This window comes from Mauremys mutica, chromosome 16 (genome assembly GCF_020497125.1).
Source record: "Mauremys mutica isolate MM-2020 ecotype Southern chromosome 16, ASM2049712v1, whole genome shotgun sequence".
Taxonomy (NCBI): Eukaryota; Metazoa; Chordata; order Testudines; family Geoemydidae; genus Mauremys; species Mauremys mutica.
Window position 1 is genome coordinate 13,603,194 of NC_059087.1, and position 16,314 is coordinate 13,619,507.

Here is a 16,314-nt window from a genome sequence, read left to right on the forward strand (position 1 = left end):
CCGGGGAGTCGGGCCCCGCGGCTGCCGCCGAGCGGCCGGGCCCCGGTGCCGGCCCGGGGAGTCGGGCCGAGCGGCTCGGCCCCGGGGCCGGCCCGGGGAGTCGGGCCGAGCGGCCGGGCCCCGGTGAGTCGGGCCCGGCCTGGGCGGCCGGGCCCCGGGGAGTCGGGCCCGGCCCGGGCGGCCGGGCCCCGGGGCCCGGGCAGTGTGGTAAGGGGGCAGGGAGGGGGTGGGTTGTGGGGGGGTGGATAGGGGTCAGGGCAGTCAGAGGGCAGGGAACAGGGTGATTGAATGGGGCCAAGGGTCCCGGGGAGCAGTCAGGAAAGAGCAGGGTTGGATGAGGTGGTGGGGGCACTCAGGGACAGAGAGAAGGGGTAGTTGTATGGGGTAGGGGTTCTGGGGGGCCATTGAGAATGAGAGGAGGGGTTGGGTGGCGGCAAGGGGCAGTCAGGGGACAGGGAAGGGGGGGATGGGTCAGGGGTCTCGGAGTGTGTGTGTTAAGGAACATGAGGGGTTGGATGGGGCACGACCCCCCCCCCACGGAGGGGGGGGAAGGAGGGAACCCGTTGTTAAAATTTTGGAGGGAGGAGGGAATCCGTTGTTAAAAATTTGGCAGCTCATCACTGACCACAGTGAGTAGACACAACTGGCTGAAACTTTTGGGAGGGGGTGTGAATTTTCAAAACTTTCCTGGAGTTATTCCATTTTGAATGATTGAAACATATAATCTGGTTTCATAAACTAATTGGTTCAAATAGCAAAAATCACTGGGGGGGGGGCGGGGAGGCGGATCTCCTCTGTGTTAGACGGTTGCAAGCAGTAAAACTTGGAGCCACTGATGGAATAGCCTGTGACAAGGTGATCACTGTAGTGTCCATCCTGGGACCAGGCGAATGTGTGCTCTGGCATCCCTGTTCACATGTCTCCTCAGGTGATGTGCTGCTAACTCCCAGAGCTGAATGGACCAGCGTGCGCCTGTGCTGGGCAGGGTGACTCACAGCTGGCGGCTGCTACGGGCTGTGTCTTTAAATGTGTCAGCTCAGCCCCTTCGCCTTAGGCGGCTGCTGCTGCTGCCGTCTCCGCTCCAACTCCCCCACCGCGCCTGCGCCCCGGCTGCCGGAGCTAGGACGCTCCGCTCCTCTCCTGCGCCCCGGACTCCGCAGAGCTTTTGTCTGAGGCTGGGCAGCGGCGGCTGCTCCCCGGATCGCTCCCGGCCAGCGAAGAAGGAGCCGGAGAACCCGTGCAGGGCATCGGATCTCAGGCGCCGGGCGATTCTAGGGGTGACCCTAGCACCGCTGGCTCCTGTATACAAACAAATGGGGGGAGGAAGGCAACTCTTAAGGTGGACTTGCTCTTAAGGTGGAAATTTTTTTTTAAGGTGGACTTGCTCTTAAGGTGGATTTTTTTAAAGGTGGAATTAATTCTTTTTGTTGTTTTTAAAGCGGACTTGCTCTTGCATCAGCGGCTTTGGGGTGGGAAGGGCTGGGATTTCATCATGGGTAGAGGTTCTTAGCACAAAATCGGCAGGACAACTCCTCTTGATATCACTAGCCTGGTAGCAGGGGATGGGAAAGGCCGGTTGTTAGGGAACAGACGTCTCTCCAGGCTCTAACAATGACTAAACCCCAATCCTTCTCCAGGAAAAGGCAGCCCATGGAAGAAGAAGAGGTGGGAGTGAAAAGCCAGATGTTTAGTTGCCGAGAGGTTGATAGAAGAGAGACTTTACTTTTTCAACAAGTCTCCAGCTCCTGATTGTTCTTAAGGAGGGGGGTGGGTGGGTTGTTTTTGTTTGTCATTAATTTTGGTTTTTAAACTCTATCAAATATTATTTACTACCAACCACCTCTCTCGGACATACACTGGAAATGCAAAAGGATAAAGACATGGAGACTGTAGGAAAGTTTGAGTTCAGCAGGAAAGATCTGATCGGACATGGAGCTTTTGCTGTTGTTTTCAAAGGGAGACACAAAGAGGTAAATAGTTTTTTCTCTTTTGTCTGTCTTTTCCACGACTTAAAGTGGGGAGGGTTTACCCCTCTTTGTCTGTGTTTGTCCCTATGGTTCTGTACTGTTGTCTCAAATTAAGTTAGTCTGTGTATTGTTTTGTTTATTACAAAGCTCCCCAGATAGGTTGGTAGCTAGGTGCCATGTAAATGCATATGCATTATTATATGTTATTGAGGGACACGTATATGAGCAGAACCCTTGAAAAAGTCTTTGTTTCTGGCTGGCCAAAATAAATAAAGAGTTTTAAAGTCAGCAACATACGCAGCAGTGAACTATCAATATTGGGTTGTGCTCTGGTGTCCCATAGAAACATAATAGATCAAAATAATCTGCCCCCAAACCAGTTCAATTTCTGAAGTGTATTTGTGTTTATTAAATGTATGGCTTTTAGAGGAGGGCTGTTGTGGGTTTGGGGGTTTTTTGGGGATCTGTTACGGTTAAATAAGAGGATACAGTCAATCTGTGGATTTTTCATCATTAAAGCTCAGGATAAGACCTGGTTCCCAGAATCCATTTATTTGCATTGCTTAAATAAGAGGATAACTGTAGTATAAAGTAATAAGAAAAACCTAAACCTTGGGAGTTTTCTTTTTTGAGCTGACCAGTCTAATTCAGCAAAGGGCAAGTCTGAACACGTACAGGGTATGTACTGGGATACTGAATTAGGGCCCTTTACCAATGCTCTGTAACCCCTTTGTCAGACATAATTGTAATCGGGGAGAGACCCTGGTTTCTTAATGCCATTTAATACTGAAATTGACATTTATCTTTTAAACTATGCATACACATTTAACTTTCAGAAACCTGGGCTGGAGGTAGCTGTAAAGTGTATTAACAAGAAAAACCTTGCAAAATCTCAAACGCTGCTGGGGAAGGAAATCAAAATACTTAAGGTAAAGGCAGAAACTACTTTTTCTCTCCGAAGCTCTGTTATATATACGCTGTTGTTCCTAGTTTAGCATTCCTGTCTTGTTTTTTCTAGGAACTGAAACATGAAAATATCGTTGCCTTGTATGACTTCCAGGTAATATGTCTGATTACATTGAAGTATTTGAGGGTGGGGGGACATTGGGTAAAAAGTGTAGATCTTAGGATGTTTGGACAGATGTTCCACTTAGAGCCTACTTATATTAGGAAACGTCTCCCCTTTGTAAGACACGGAAATGTACTAGCATGACCAAACAGATCACTTATATTGTATTCCAGACCACAACACTCTGATATAATTGCTGGGGAGGGTGGTGGGGACCTACTTTGCTAATGTCCTTAGATGTTGTGCAGTGAAGTTTAATTCATGGTTAATATGTTAATGCGTGTTTCCTGGTGGCATTATAAACACAAAAATACAATCATTCTTTTTGGCACTCCTGCCTTTTTTTTTTTCCTTTCGGAGGGTGCACACACGTTCCCTGTTACACGATAATTTGAACGTATATAGGGTATAGAAGAGGGATGAGGTTGACTTTGTGGGCTATGTTTTGTTCAGTGGATCCTATAAATTGCAGTAGACTTATTTTTAGAAGGTTACTGCTTCCTGTAAAGTTGTTTTTTCCCTCCGAGGTCAGCTCTAAGGATCGCTCCTAACAGGCAAGCCCTGATCCTAAGAGACCATTCTGAGGTACTCTGATTATAAAAACCAGCTCTGCTAGGCAGCCCCTCCCTTCTTACTGTTCTTTGGGACAGGTTTTATTGCACACATTATTTTATTATTATTTATTATTATTTTAGTGACAGTAGATTCTCAATAGACTGGAATCCTTTTGTGTACCTATGCAGTTAGATCCTAGCATGGGAGAAGTCGGAATGTGTATTTCCAGCCTAACCTCTCTTGTTTGGGAATGACAGCTTTAGTTGGTGCAATCAGACCAGGCAGCACCAGGGTTGCTGTTTTTGTTGCTTATCTGTGGTTCAGTATGCAAAGTGATGTCACGTGGCCTGCAGGCCTCCTTGTTTGTTGACATTCGTCCTGCCCTCCTTCATTGGTGCAGCCAGCCTTTTGCATCACTGTGCAACGAGATCCCCAGCTGGGTGGTAGAGGCTGCCAGCAATGCCTTCTGGGAGCTATAGTCTGCATTCCTCACTTGGTATTAGTGCTCTTTTAGGCAGGACTACATTACCCACCATGCATCTCTCTCTGCTGGGAGATGGGGTAGATGCTGCATAGGGGAGGTTGTTCTGGGTCAGGTACAGTACTCGGGAAGGGAAGGGTTTAATGCTTGCATTTTTTTTTAAAGGCAGATGAGCATGGATTTTTTCAGACCCTGTTTTCTGGGGGTGGTGTGTGGGAGTTGGGAATAGGATTAGTCCATGGCAGCATATCTTGTTAGGGTGACCATAAAATCGGGACAGTCCCGATATTTGGGACTTTTTCTTATATAGGCTCTATTTTACACACAAACACACACCCTGATTTTTCACACTTGCTATCTGATCACCCTTTGTCTTGTGCCAAGAGCCCCGCTGTCCTGAGAAGCCTGTTTCTTAAACCTGTACAGGATGTGGAGATGGTTGCAAAAAAGTCTTGCACAGTCACGGTGTGTGTGAGCTCTTTCAGTCTGTAAAGCTGCAGTCTTGGAGATGCAGAGATACTAAAGGAGGCAGAATTGAGGGTCGGGGAGAGGTTGCCATGGGGAAGTGGGATCCCTAATTTTGTGTGTGTGCAGTTCTCCATTTGCACTCCCTGCACCCCAATTACTGGTCCTGCCTCTAAATGTTCATTGCTGCAGTTCTCATTTCCTTACATCGTTGCATTGCCGGGTTGACCTCTGTCACCAACATTCAAAATGTTTTTGTTTAGCTCCTGCTCCCCCTAACTCCCTGGTGTGATAGAATGGGGGAGTCCTAAATAAATGTCTTTGAAAGGAGAAATTGGAGTGTGGTGGTTCTACACCCCGAATGGGAACATTTCTGACTGGTTGTATTTCTCTGAGGGCAAACTTGATTGCTTCATTTTTATTTCCCTATGAAAACAGCCAACTGCAATTACTTGCACTTTTATTTCCCTGAAGCATAAAACTGAAGATACGTTTCCCTTACTTTAGTATTTTTGGCCTTCGCTACTGTGAAGCTATAAATAGTTTTTGCTAGTCTTCCTGTTGCTCTGTGGCTTTTGTTTCAGTTGCATTGTTGTAGTATTATCTTGTTTTTGTTTTTTTAATTATTCCTCCTCTCTGCCACCCATGTCACCAGTGGCTTCTTTAATTCTTACTCCTGTACACTCAAGGAAATGGTTGAGAAAATCACAGAGGGTGTAGGTTAGTGATTGCACCCAAAGCGGATATTTTCGGTGGTTTTTTGCTTGTGAAAATAAAGCCTGATGTAATACTAGATTTCTTCTACAGTAACACTGAGTAACTCCATCAGGTTTGCTTATGCCTATTCCCTGGCACCGTTATTTACCCCCTCTCCACCTTCACCCCAGAAAACTGCTGCATTCAGTCCTTTTTGCACAGAGCTTTATGATATTGGATCATGAATAATAATAAGATGTTTACTGGCATGACATTTGATATAGGTGAATATTTAATGATGCATAAGGAGACCGTATCTGGGCTTTTAGGAGCTGTGAGGGGAGTGTCTAACTGTAACTTCATTAAATTGGAATGGGCTCATAAAATGAAAAATATGTTCCAATTATTATGTGCTCAACTATCATTGATGTGCTCAGCATGGTCCAGGGATCCCAGTGAGACAGTCTCTGCACAAGGAGGGGATGGAATTGGGTTTTATCGAGTTTTGCCTTAAACATACTCATTTGTGAGCACGTGCAGAATAGATCTGAGCTGCAAACCTGTCCTTGGAGCAATAAACAGTTGGAGAAGTTGGATTTTGGGTTTGCCCTAAATCAAACTATTTCTCCCATTGAATGATCACAGATTCTTAGCCCACCTTTTGGAGAGAGGTGTTTTGGGCACTAGCTCTTGGGAGACCCGGATTCAAGTCCCAGCCTGTCACAAACTTCCTGTGTGACCTTGGGCAAGTTGCTTAGCATCTCGGTGCTCCAGCTCCCTATATGTAAAATGGAGATAACAGCACTTCCTGTTCTCCCAAGAGTGTTGAGGATAAATGCCTTCAAGGTGTGGAGGCACTCAGAAAGTACTATAACGAATGCAATATAAATGCGTGGACGGGGAGAAACAGAGAGCGCTTTTACAGTGGAGAAAGTACTGTAGTTTGTCTCAATGATCTTTCAAGACACACAGATTTTTTGCTCCTGTTTAAAACCCCTAGGGGAGAGCGTCCCTTTCATTATCTTTCCAAAGCCCACTCATTTTATTGACCACCATTTCCTGGCTCCAGCTGCTTTCAGAAAACTTCGCTTGTGTCTCTGTGCTTAAGCCATGGATAGACCTTTTGTGCTGTTACCCTTTTACCTTTGTCCAATGGAGTTCAAACAGAGGTGCCTAGTGGCACATCTGGTTTATAGTATATGCTGCCAATCTGCTGATGTATCCTAAAAGCCTCATCAGATAGGAAATAGAGGTCTTCAGGCACCTTTTAAAGAGGGCAGAACGGGGTGTCACTCCTCAGGGCTGGAGGGAAGGGCAGTCTAAAGAGACAAGGATTTGGAGATAATGATGGCTTAGCGGCATAAGGATCAGGATTGGAAATAACTAGGCTCCTTAGAACCAGGGGTTCGACCCCCATGTGTGGATCAACTCAACTTCCTCTGTTTGAGGCTAATAAATTGAAATCCATGTAACTTGCTGGATGGGGGAACTTGTGTGATGAGACCTTTGGCCCTGGCTACATTCAAAAATTTAAAGCGCTCCCGCAGCAGCGCTTTGAAGTGCGAGTGTGGTCGCGGCGCCAGCGCTGGGAGAGAGCTCTCGCAGCGCTGCAGGTACTCCACCTCTCCGTGGGGATTAGTTTACAGTGCTAGGAGCCGCGCTCCCAGCACTGGGGCACTGTTTACACTGGCGCTTTTCAGCGCTGTAACTTGCTGCGCTCAGGGGGGTGTTTTTTTTTTTCACCCCTCTGAGCGAGAAAGTTGCAGCGCTGTAAAGCGCCAGTGTAGCCAAGGCCTTAGAAACTGGGGGGATGAATATTCAGCTGTGGTGAAGGAGCAGTTGAGAGGAATGGGAGTGGTTACGGTGCCTCTGAGTCTGCCTGATCTTGGGAGTGCTCTGTCCTGGGCTGCTTCCTGCCAGCACTAGTTTAAAGTGCCTGCAGGCTGTCGGCGGTGGCTGGGGTCACTAGGACACAGGGAAGCGTGGGTTGTGCCTTGTCCCCTGTGCCAGCTGCTCGGAGCGGTGGTGATGTAGGTGTTGTGCCACCTGAAGGTTTCCCTGTGCTGGGGTGATTTTCCTTGTCAGCAGCTCTGCTGGCTTCAGGGCAGCTTGTGCCGGTAACACAGTGCAAAGTTGCCCTAATATCTGCCCCAATGTCCTATACTCGTCTGGTCTGCGTAGACGCTAATGATCTTGTTAAATATCGGGGGGTAGCCGTGTTAGTCCGTATCCACAAAGACAATGAGGAGTCCGGTGGCACCTTAGAGACTAACAGATTTATTTGGGCATAAGCTTTCATAGGTAAAAACCCTACTTCTTCAGATGATCTTGTCTTTCTTTGCAAAGAGAAGGGTTTGCTATATAGATGGAATTACTAATCGCATTCGGGACATGCACCTAATCATGCTGTTACTCCCACAGGGGACCTACTTAAGTAAGGGGGTTATTAATATTTTCAGTAATTCAGTGTGTCCATCACTGCAGCATCAGGCACAACACAGGGAAAGCAAATGTAACCCACACACCTCTGAGTGTGGTGTTCTGTCCCATCTAGTGGCACCAAGACCACTTAGAGAGCGAGATTAATGAGTTTGCTCTACAACCTTAGCTAACAGCCAGTTGGCTTTTAGCGCATGTGGTAGAGACTCTTGCACTAAGCTCCAGAGGTCCCAGGTTCGATCCCGCCTGCCGACAACCAGGGTCTGTCAGTGTTTCACAAACATCGCCCACTAACTAGGAATTGGAAAAGAGACCCCGCCTTAGTTCCCCACACTACCACAAAGGCTTGGTCGAAAAATTGCACCTCTCATTGGTTTCTGGAAAAGCAAGTATCAGAGGGGTAGCCGTGTTAGTCTGGATCTGTGAAAAGCAACAAAGAGTCCTGTGGCACCTTATAGACTAACAGACGTTTTAGAGCATGAGCTTTCGTGGGTGAATACCCACTTCGTCAGATGCATTCACACCTCAACTGCTAGAAGAGGGCCTCACCCTCCCTGATTGAACTAACCTCGTTATCTCCAGACTGATTCTCGCCTGCATACTTATACTTGCCTCTGGAAATTTCCATTACATGCATCTGACAAAGTGGGTATTCACCCACGAAAGCTTATGCTGGAAAAACAAGGAAATTCCACCACCTGGATCGAATGAAAAGGAGACAAAGAGCTGAGCAGCATCAGCCATACTGATGGCCCTGCAGGACCAAACTTCCTTGCGGGACTCATGCACATTGAACAGACCATGGGGCAACTGGATGAAAGGCTGCATGAGAGAAGGCCATTGGGCTAGATGATCAGATATCCAATGCCAGACTCGGAAAAGGCACAAAGCCAGCAAAGAATGACCTAATTCTCTTCTTCTGGAGCCTGCTTGTCAGGCAGCAATGCCTCACAGTCAGTGGGATCAAAGGCTAAAATTAGTTGGGTGCCTGAATGGTGTCCTTTGCCGGAAGGAGATTGGCCAAGTGTGCAGCTTTGGTGGTTTGCCCGCACCTTGTGTGTGATTTTTTTTCCCCCTCCCCCCATATAGGCTCTATCCTTTTGACTTGAAAATGGTTTTGTGTGACCTTGTTGTCCTTGGGCTTATTCTCATGCACTACAGGGACCTGCTGCATTGCTCTGGCTCCTTTATGGTGTTGGCCGAGTCCTGTATCACCGGCCAAAAAGCCACCGCTGTGCCTGGCAGCCTCAGATGCCAGCTAACGTTGGGTTTTTTGCTCTTGAGGAATTACTTTTTGACATTTGTGTCTCAGGACACAGGACTCCAGTATGCCATTTGAAATCACTAAAAAAAAAAAAATGCTTTGCCTGAGAGGTGGCACTTCTGAGGTCATTCAGGCCCATCGAAACCCTTCTCTTATTCTGTCCCGAAGTGAAGTTGGCATATCGCCTTGTGAGTTGGGTGTCTCATGCAGGCATATCTGGATGGCCAAACAATCTTCTCTGTGCCTCAGTTGTGGATGTTAATGATGGGAATCCCTGCTATGCATGGCCACCATCTCCTTCCACATGCAGGAAATACCCTGTTGACTGAAGCAACAAAGACTCCTGTGGCACCTTATTGACTAACTGTCAATACCCTGTTCAGGGCTGCCCCGAGGATTCAGGGGGCCTGGGGCAAAGCAATTTTGGGGGTTCCTTCCGTAAAAAAAAGTTGCAATACTATAGAATACTCTATTCTCATGTGTGCCCCCCCCCACTCCCCGGGCGGCCCTGACCCTGTTGACTGAAGATTTGGTCGGGCTTAATTGTGAAAACCTGGTGAAGATTCCATAATCTTGTGGAGGAAGGTCTGAGAGTCTAGGGAATCATCTTTTCTGTATTCAGAGGGGTTTAACTGGTGCGTAGGTAACTGTTTTTTATAATCTCGTGGAACCAACAAAAACAAATAAATAAATGAAAGGTCTCCTAGGTGTCCACACTCTTCTAAAGGCCAAGGAAATCTCTGGCAAATGTTTCCACTAATCATAACCCTCTGAATAGTGAGGTGATATTTTTTAGATGGAGTGGCCTTGTTGCAATTTTGAAATTATGATCACTATATTTTATTCACCATGTTCTTATAGTCCGGTGACTGGGCCTTCTACCTGTGTTTTCCTCACATGACACTATGTCTCTCACGAGCTGGTGACAGGGAGAGTTAATAGTCTCTGTAGCTTCCTTCTAGAAAAGGCAGCATTACTCAGCCTGTAACGAGAGAGATTAAGGGATGTCTCCAAAGAGTAATCGGAAACTGGAGTGTGGTTGTGTTTTGAACTGGACAGTGAAGCTCCAGTTACTGCTGAGGTGCTGTTCGTTCTGCTGGTGTTTAGGCTGTGTCAGCATTTCCATTATGACAACCTGCACTATGAAATTTTCGTGATTGGACTGTAAAAACATTTAGTCTGAATGGGAAGAGCAGGGCGATTTGGAGTTTGGAGGGCAGCCAGTAGCCTATATGGTATTAGGGTCCCAGGGATGGAGACAAAAGGGGAGTGAAGACCCTCCCACCCCACCAGCTCGTCTATGGTGCCACCTTGCACCCAAGAGGAAGGGGTTGGAAAAGGAAGCTGTGGTCTGTGGAGAGCAAAGTGCTTGTTACTCCCTGGAGAAGGGTAAGATGGACAGCCCTCAAGGGAGAAGTGGGACCCTATAAAAAGGCTGGATAGAGAGAGATTTTTGTGTGTCATTTATTTTTGTTTGGGTCTTCTGAGGAGGTTTGGCCAGTGGATCAAGTGTCCAGCTCACAAATTAACCAAGCAGATCACAAACATTATCCTTATTTTACAGATGGGAGAAACTGAGTCACAGAGTGTCCATAATCCTCCGGCAGGCTAGTGACAGAGCTGGAAAAAGAACCCAGGTCTCCTGAATTCCAGTCCATGTATTATCCTCTAGGCCACTCATGCTTGAAATGTCATGTCTGGACAGTTTGAGCATCTAGCTGCCTTGTAGCCAGTAAAGAAATTAGCATCAGGACAACAGGAGGAATTAAGTCACCTGAGCTAGCATCTTAGTAATCAACTAGACATTAAGTATCACTTGTAGGAAATGAAAGACGCTGAATTTAAAGCCATTATAGATCCTATTTAGCAAAGCATCTTACACCTACAAGAAAGGAAAACCTTCCAGCCTGTTCCAGTCCATCTTTGTATTCCCAGATGATGGTGAGTAGGGGCTGCTCGTGAGATGAGAAATCACACGGCAGGTATTGAGAGGTGAAGTAGCATGTACACAGAGACAAAAAGATGTAGCGCCAATTTGTAGTTATGTAACCAATAGAGTCTCTAATCCCTTTCTAACTTACATGTCACCAGCAAGTGGGGAATCGTACTGGCTGGAGGCTTTTTCAGGCTGGTCTGAATGTGTTTTCCTGTGAAAATGTAGTCGGCACGTGATGTATCTTGTAACGCAGCAGCAGCCAGCAAAGGAACATTGAGACGAGTTATTTCTTCTCTCCCATTCTTTGCTGTTAAACTGCTGGACGTTTCAGGCTCTGCTTCTCTCTGGCTTCTGACTGTCAGTTTTCTTGTATACAAAGGCCCAGACTTGTTCTAAGGGAGAATCTTGTTTCTTTGTTATAATCAGTATTTCACAATGACTTGAAGTACATTTGATTTCCAGAAACAGACATTTGAAAACTATGTAGTAAATAGGCATAAAAAGGGAAATTTACAAAGGCCAGTTAGTCAACCAACTCTCATTGACAGTCCAGTCGGAGTTGGGCAAATGACTCCCAGTAGTGCCTTTGAAAATCTCCCCCAAATGTCTATGATAGATTAGATTAAATTAATTTAGGCCCAAGGTTTAGGATTTGCCATTTAAGACACACAAAAATTTTACAGGACCTATTAACAGAACTGTGCTTATGAGATCTATAACCAAACCTTCGAGGAAAACAACTCTTTGTTTGGATTTAAATATACCTCCAGGATATTTGTAATGGAAAGGATTCAGTATTGTGCTAGTGCAGCAGAATCAGAAGGAGAAACTGACCAGTGTAGTCTCACCACCTGATTACCCAGTGCCCTGTACCTTGCGTAGCACTTACGCCAGTGCCAAATAGGACCAGTTTGACTTGGTAGCATTTTACACATGTTGCCCCAGCGTGAATCACTGCTCCAGGTGGAGAGGAGTGGGCTCGAGCTCTGTGACCTGAGTGATATCCAGAAAGGAAATACAGAATAAATAGAGAAAAGCAAATTAGATTTTCTGGTTTTTAGCATCACTGTTTTGAAAATTTTGCTCTAACACAGGGATTTCAATCTACACATTGCTTGGTTTGAACGGGAGAGATTTCTTTTTACAAATATTGAATGCACCATATTAAGAAACATCTGTTTTTATTAGCAAACAGACAACTCCCTTTCCCGCCCTAATATCAGAGCTTTGGAAAGTCCCAGCTGGTTCAGGGTGCTGCTTCTTTTTCCTTAGACAAACTTCCTGCCCTTTCACAGCTGCTGCAACGATTATACCACATGCTCTTGGACGTTACTGCCACTGTAATAACTGGCCAGCTGAGGGCACCAACTGGTATAGGTGGCATCTCAGTTAAGCCCCTGACATGATGAAACGTAGCTCCTGCAAGAAGCCACTGTCCCAGGAAGTGGGAGTCTTGAACACACTCTGACCCATGTTTTCTCCTGTAAGCAGTAACTTAATGTCATCTGCATCTCAGCAGGACTATGGCAGCCTGTCAAAGTTTGCCACTTCATCTGTGGGTTCTTGCTGCAACACATTACGCTGTTTTTTTGTTTTGTTCCTGTGGTTTGTGTCATAGAAGTGTCTCCGATGCAGCTTCCAGTGGTTGCTTTAGGCCAGTGGTCCCCAACCTTTTTCGTCTGTCGGGCACCAGACGACGAGCCGTGGAGGACCGTGGCGGCGGACGGGCATCCGCCGAAATTCTGCCGACAAGCGGCAACGTCAATAGGCGTCGCCGCCGAAATGCTGCCGACAAGCTGCATCATCCAGAGGCGTCACTGCCAAAATACCGCCAAAAATCAGCGGCATTTCGGCGGCGACACCTCTGGATGACACAGCTTGTTGGCGGCATTTTGGCGGATGCTTGTCCGCCGGCCAGTACGCAGGCATGCTTAGACGCCCTGGCGGGCACCATGGCGCCCGCGGGCACTGCGTTGGGGACCCCTGCTCTAGGCGCTTGTTCCATAAAGGCCCAGGCATGTTCTGAGGGAGAGTCTTGTTTTAATGTTTGGGGCTGACATGAAGTCTTCAGTCACTGAACAAGATTTACTCAGGGCTTGAAATCTCAGGAATTTGTTAGAAGTGCTGCTTAAAATTTCTGTCAGACCAGGGACTGAGTGTCTGTTCAAGGTCTATAGTGCAATGTGAGCCGAGGGTTCAAACTCAGGCTCAGGCCTAACCCCCCCTTCCATCTAAACACAAATTGCGCTAACCCACAGCTCAGACCCCAGACACCCTGGAGGAAGAGGGTCTGAGCCTGAGTCCAGCCGGGACCCAGGGTTCAAGCCCTATTGCTTTGCAGTGTAGACACAGCACCACTGGACTTGTGCTGTGGGACTCCATTGAAAGTATCCCACGTGCCAATTTTCTTTGTTCTCTGGACAATCAAGTTTGGTGGACAGTCAAGTTTTCCCACACTGCACTACCAACAAAGGACTAGAGTGGCCACATATTAGGAGGGTGCTAGTGGGTGGTTGGACTCAGGTCTGCATGGTGCAGTGTAGATGCTGGAGCCCCTGGTTGGGACCCAGGGTTCAACAATTCCTAAACTGGGGTTGCAAGAGTGTAGACACTCAAGCCCTATGTTAACAAATCCTGGGTCTGCTAACTCAAGTTCTATTAACCCTGGGCTTACATTGCAGGGTAGATATACCCTTACAGGCTACTAGGGCCTGGAGAAGGCGAGACTCTTGTTTGAAGGGATGGCTACATTTTGGAAGACTTGTGTTGGTCAGAAGATGATGGATGGTCTCCTTCAGGTGAACTGAGGTTTCACCTGGTTGGGGGCCACCAGGAAAGCAGAATGGTGTTGCTTTCATTTGGCTAAGCTGGTTATTATGTCGTCTCGTGAATAATAATTAAATTGACATTACGCTATTTATCTTGAGGGGTTTTCAACCAACATGCAACCAGACACTGAGGACAGCTGCCTAGGGAATTATTTATATGTGGAGCACTTTCCTTCTTTTCATGAAATCCACTTAGAAACTTGATAATTGTTTTTCCTATTGACTTCGGGTCACATTGTCCTCGCAAGCAGAGAGTACATGGTGTGTGGAAGGGACACCACTGCTTTATACTCCTGCTGATCCCACAGAAGCCCATCTACATGGGTTCCCTGAGATCTGCAGGGGCAAGTGGAGGTGGTACCGTTCCTTTTTCTGATCACCTCCATGCGTCAGGACCTTCCTTCCACCAAGAAGTGTTCTGGGTCCAGCTGTCACTGAGGGAGATGGGAATGTGCGGGCAAAGTGTGGCCAAGAGACAGCATGGAAGTGTAATGCTGACAGATCCCAGTCGTCGGTGGGTGGGATCGAACCTGGGACCTCTGGAGCTTAGTGCATGAGCCTCTACCGCCTGAGCTAAGAGCCAACCAGCTCTTACCTAAGGCTGTAGAGCAGACTCATTTTAACTTTCTCTAAGTGGTCTTGGTGCCACTCGACGGGACAGAACACCCCACCCAGAAGGTGTGTGGGTTACAGAAGCACAACCCCTCTATGCGGGTGGTTGCAGGTCTCTCACAACCCAGTAAGATCTGGCACTGAGGTATTTGGTGTAATGCCCTGATTCTTTTGCATACCAAAGCTCTGGATCTGGATACCTCTGAAGTTTGGATCCGAACTCTTGTACCTTGGCCGAGAGAAGGCTTTTCTAGTTGGCTAGTGTAAGTCTTAATTAGTGCTGAATTTGGAGTATGCTGGGCCTGGATCCACCAAAACACTGGAAAATGCCCTCCAGGATGGCGAGTGGAGTCTGTTATGTGACTTCCAGCTGCTCTCTGCTTTCCACCCCCGCACATAAGTTCTTCTGCTTCCTGGAGTATATGAGGTGATATGAGTGTGTCATCTCCTCCCAATGTAGGACTTCTGCGAGAAGCAGGTGTCAGCCCTACCGCCTGCTGCATGCTTGGTGGTGCATTGCTGGTCCACTCCAGCTGCAGGGCCTAGGTCACAAAGGTCCTTCCTGAAACTTGCCCCCTGTTGATACGTCTTTAAAGCTGTGTGTGGGTGCAGTGGCACTGCCATGCTACCATATATCTGTGCAGAGAGAATGTTACATTCTTGTAAACCAGTTAATATTAACTTAGTGATTTCTCCACTTCGTGTCCCGTCCCCGTCCCCCAACGTTTGTTTGTTTTGCATCTAAATGAACGTTTGCCTTCCCAATAGCTTGTCTAAAAATATTCCTCAATTCTTTACTACCAGGGAAATGAAGGAGGTGCATGGTTAGGAGCAAGGTGTGGGTGGGAGCCATGTGGACCAACCGGGTAGTAGTAGTGTGGGGACACTCTCCATGGTGTTGCTGCATGTTAGGCCAAAAGTCCTGTGAATGTTCTCCAGCTGTGTTTATTTTACAGTTACTTAGAGAAAGGTGGTTATTGATAAGTGCTCCTGCTATTCAGATCAATGTGGCTATTGTCTCTTATCTTGCTTCAGTCCAAATGCTTGCATCAAGACAGAGCAATAACACCAGCCTTCCCTCCTCTTTTTAGAGGGTAGTCTATTCAGTCCCAGCTCAGAGGGTGGGAGGAGCGAGGTTTAACCATTTAGAGACATTTCCCTCCTGTCTAAGGATGTAGCAGGTGCTGCTGCCAGGTTCCATCACCCAAATCCATCCAGCTGGTAACAGGGACCTACATACTAGCTGCAGGCTTTTCAGGCAGCCAAGGGACAGGACCTGCTAAGTGGGGATTCCTTTCTCTATCCATGGGTTTATCTATGCTACAGTTACACCCCTGCGGCTGGCCCATGTCAGGTGACTTGGGCTGGTGGGGCCGCGGGGCTGTAATATTTCAGTGTAGATGCTTGGGCTGGAGCCTGAGCTCTGTGACCCTGCCCCCGTTGCGTCTGCACGGCACTTTCGCAGCCTGACACAGGCCAGCCATGGGTGTTTACCCACATACTCACTGTGTTCCAGAGGCAGCCACGGCACCAGGGTCCACTGATTACACCAACAAAAGAAAAGGGTGCGGTGTGGTGCGGGGCCCATCCACAGAGAGAGCCGGGGGGAGGGGGGTAATGTTAGGTGGTGGTGTTTTGTTTTGAAGTTCAGCTTGTATCGAACATTATCTTTCCCCACACCCATTTAGTAACCCTGAGGCTGGGCTCTGAACTATATTGTAGGCTTCTCCTTTTGTTGGTGCAATCAGTGGGCCCTCATGCGAATCTCATTCATAACAGATGGCCTATATATCCCTGGCTATCTTTACTCAGCAGCTGTCTCCAGATAGTTTGGGAGGCCAGGGTAAGCAGCACATTCTGCATCTGTTGTAAGAGGCAGGAGCCTTCGCAGCCAGAGGAAAAGCTCCCAAGCCAGGAGGTCTTTTGTATCTGGGTTTGTCTGTTGGAGCTGATGGGGTGTTGGCTGCACGATCCATCTCCATAAGATTCCTTTCCACACATG

General features: G+C 47.4%; 1 protein-coding gene across 4 annotated transcripts in view; it reads left to right on the top strand.

Annotated features, from left to right (window-relative positions):
- The window catches only part of ULK1 (unc-51 like autophagy activating kinase 1), a 133,205-nt gene that overhangs the window by 26,280 nt on the left and 90,611 nt on the right, over nt 1–16,314 (top strand). For 2 of the 4 annotated variants that reach the window (XM_044989747.1, XM_044989748.1), the window contains exons 2-4: nt 1,872–1,970; nt 2,804–2,896; nt 2,986–3,027. In XM_044989747.1, coding sequence (XP_044845682.1) covers nt 1,872–1,970; nt 2,804–2,896; nt 2,986–3,027 — 234 coding nt within the window. Of the gene's footprint in view, nt 1–1,098; nt 1,357–1,404; nt 1,971–2,803; nt 2,897–2,985; nt 3,028–16,314 lie in introns of those variants that run through there. The other 2 variants (XM_044989750.1, XM_044989749.1) reach the window with 2 other exon arrangements.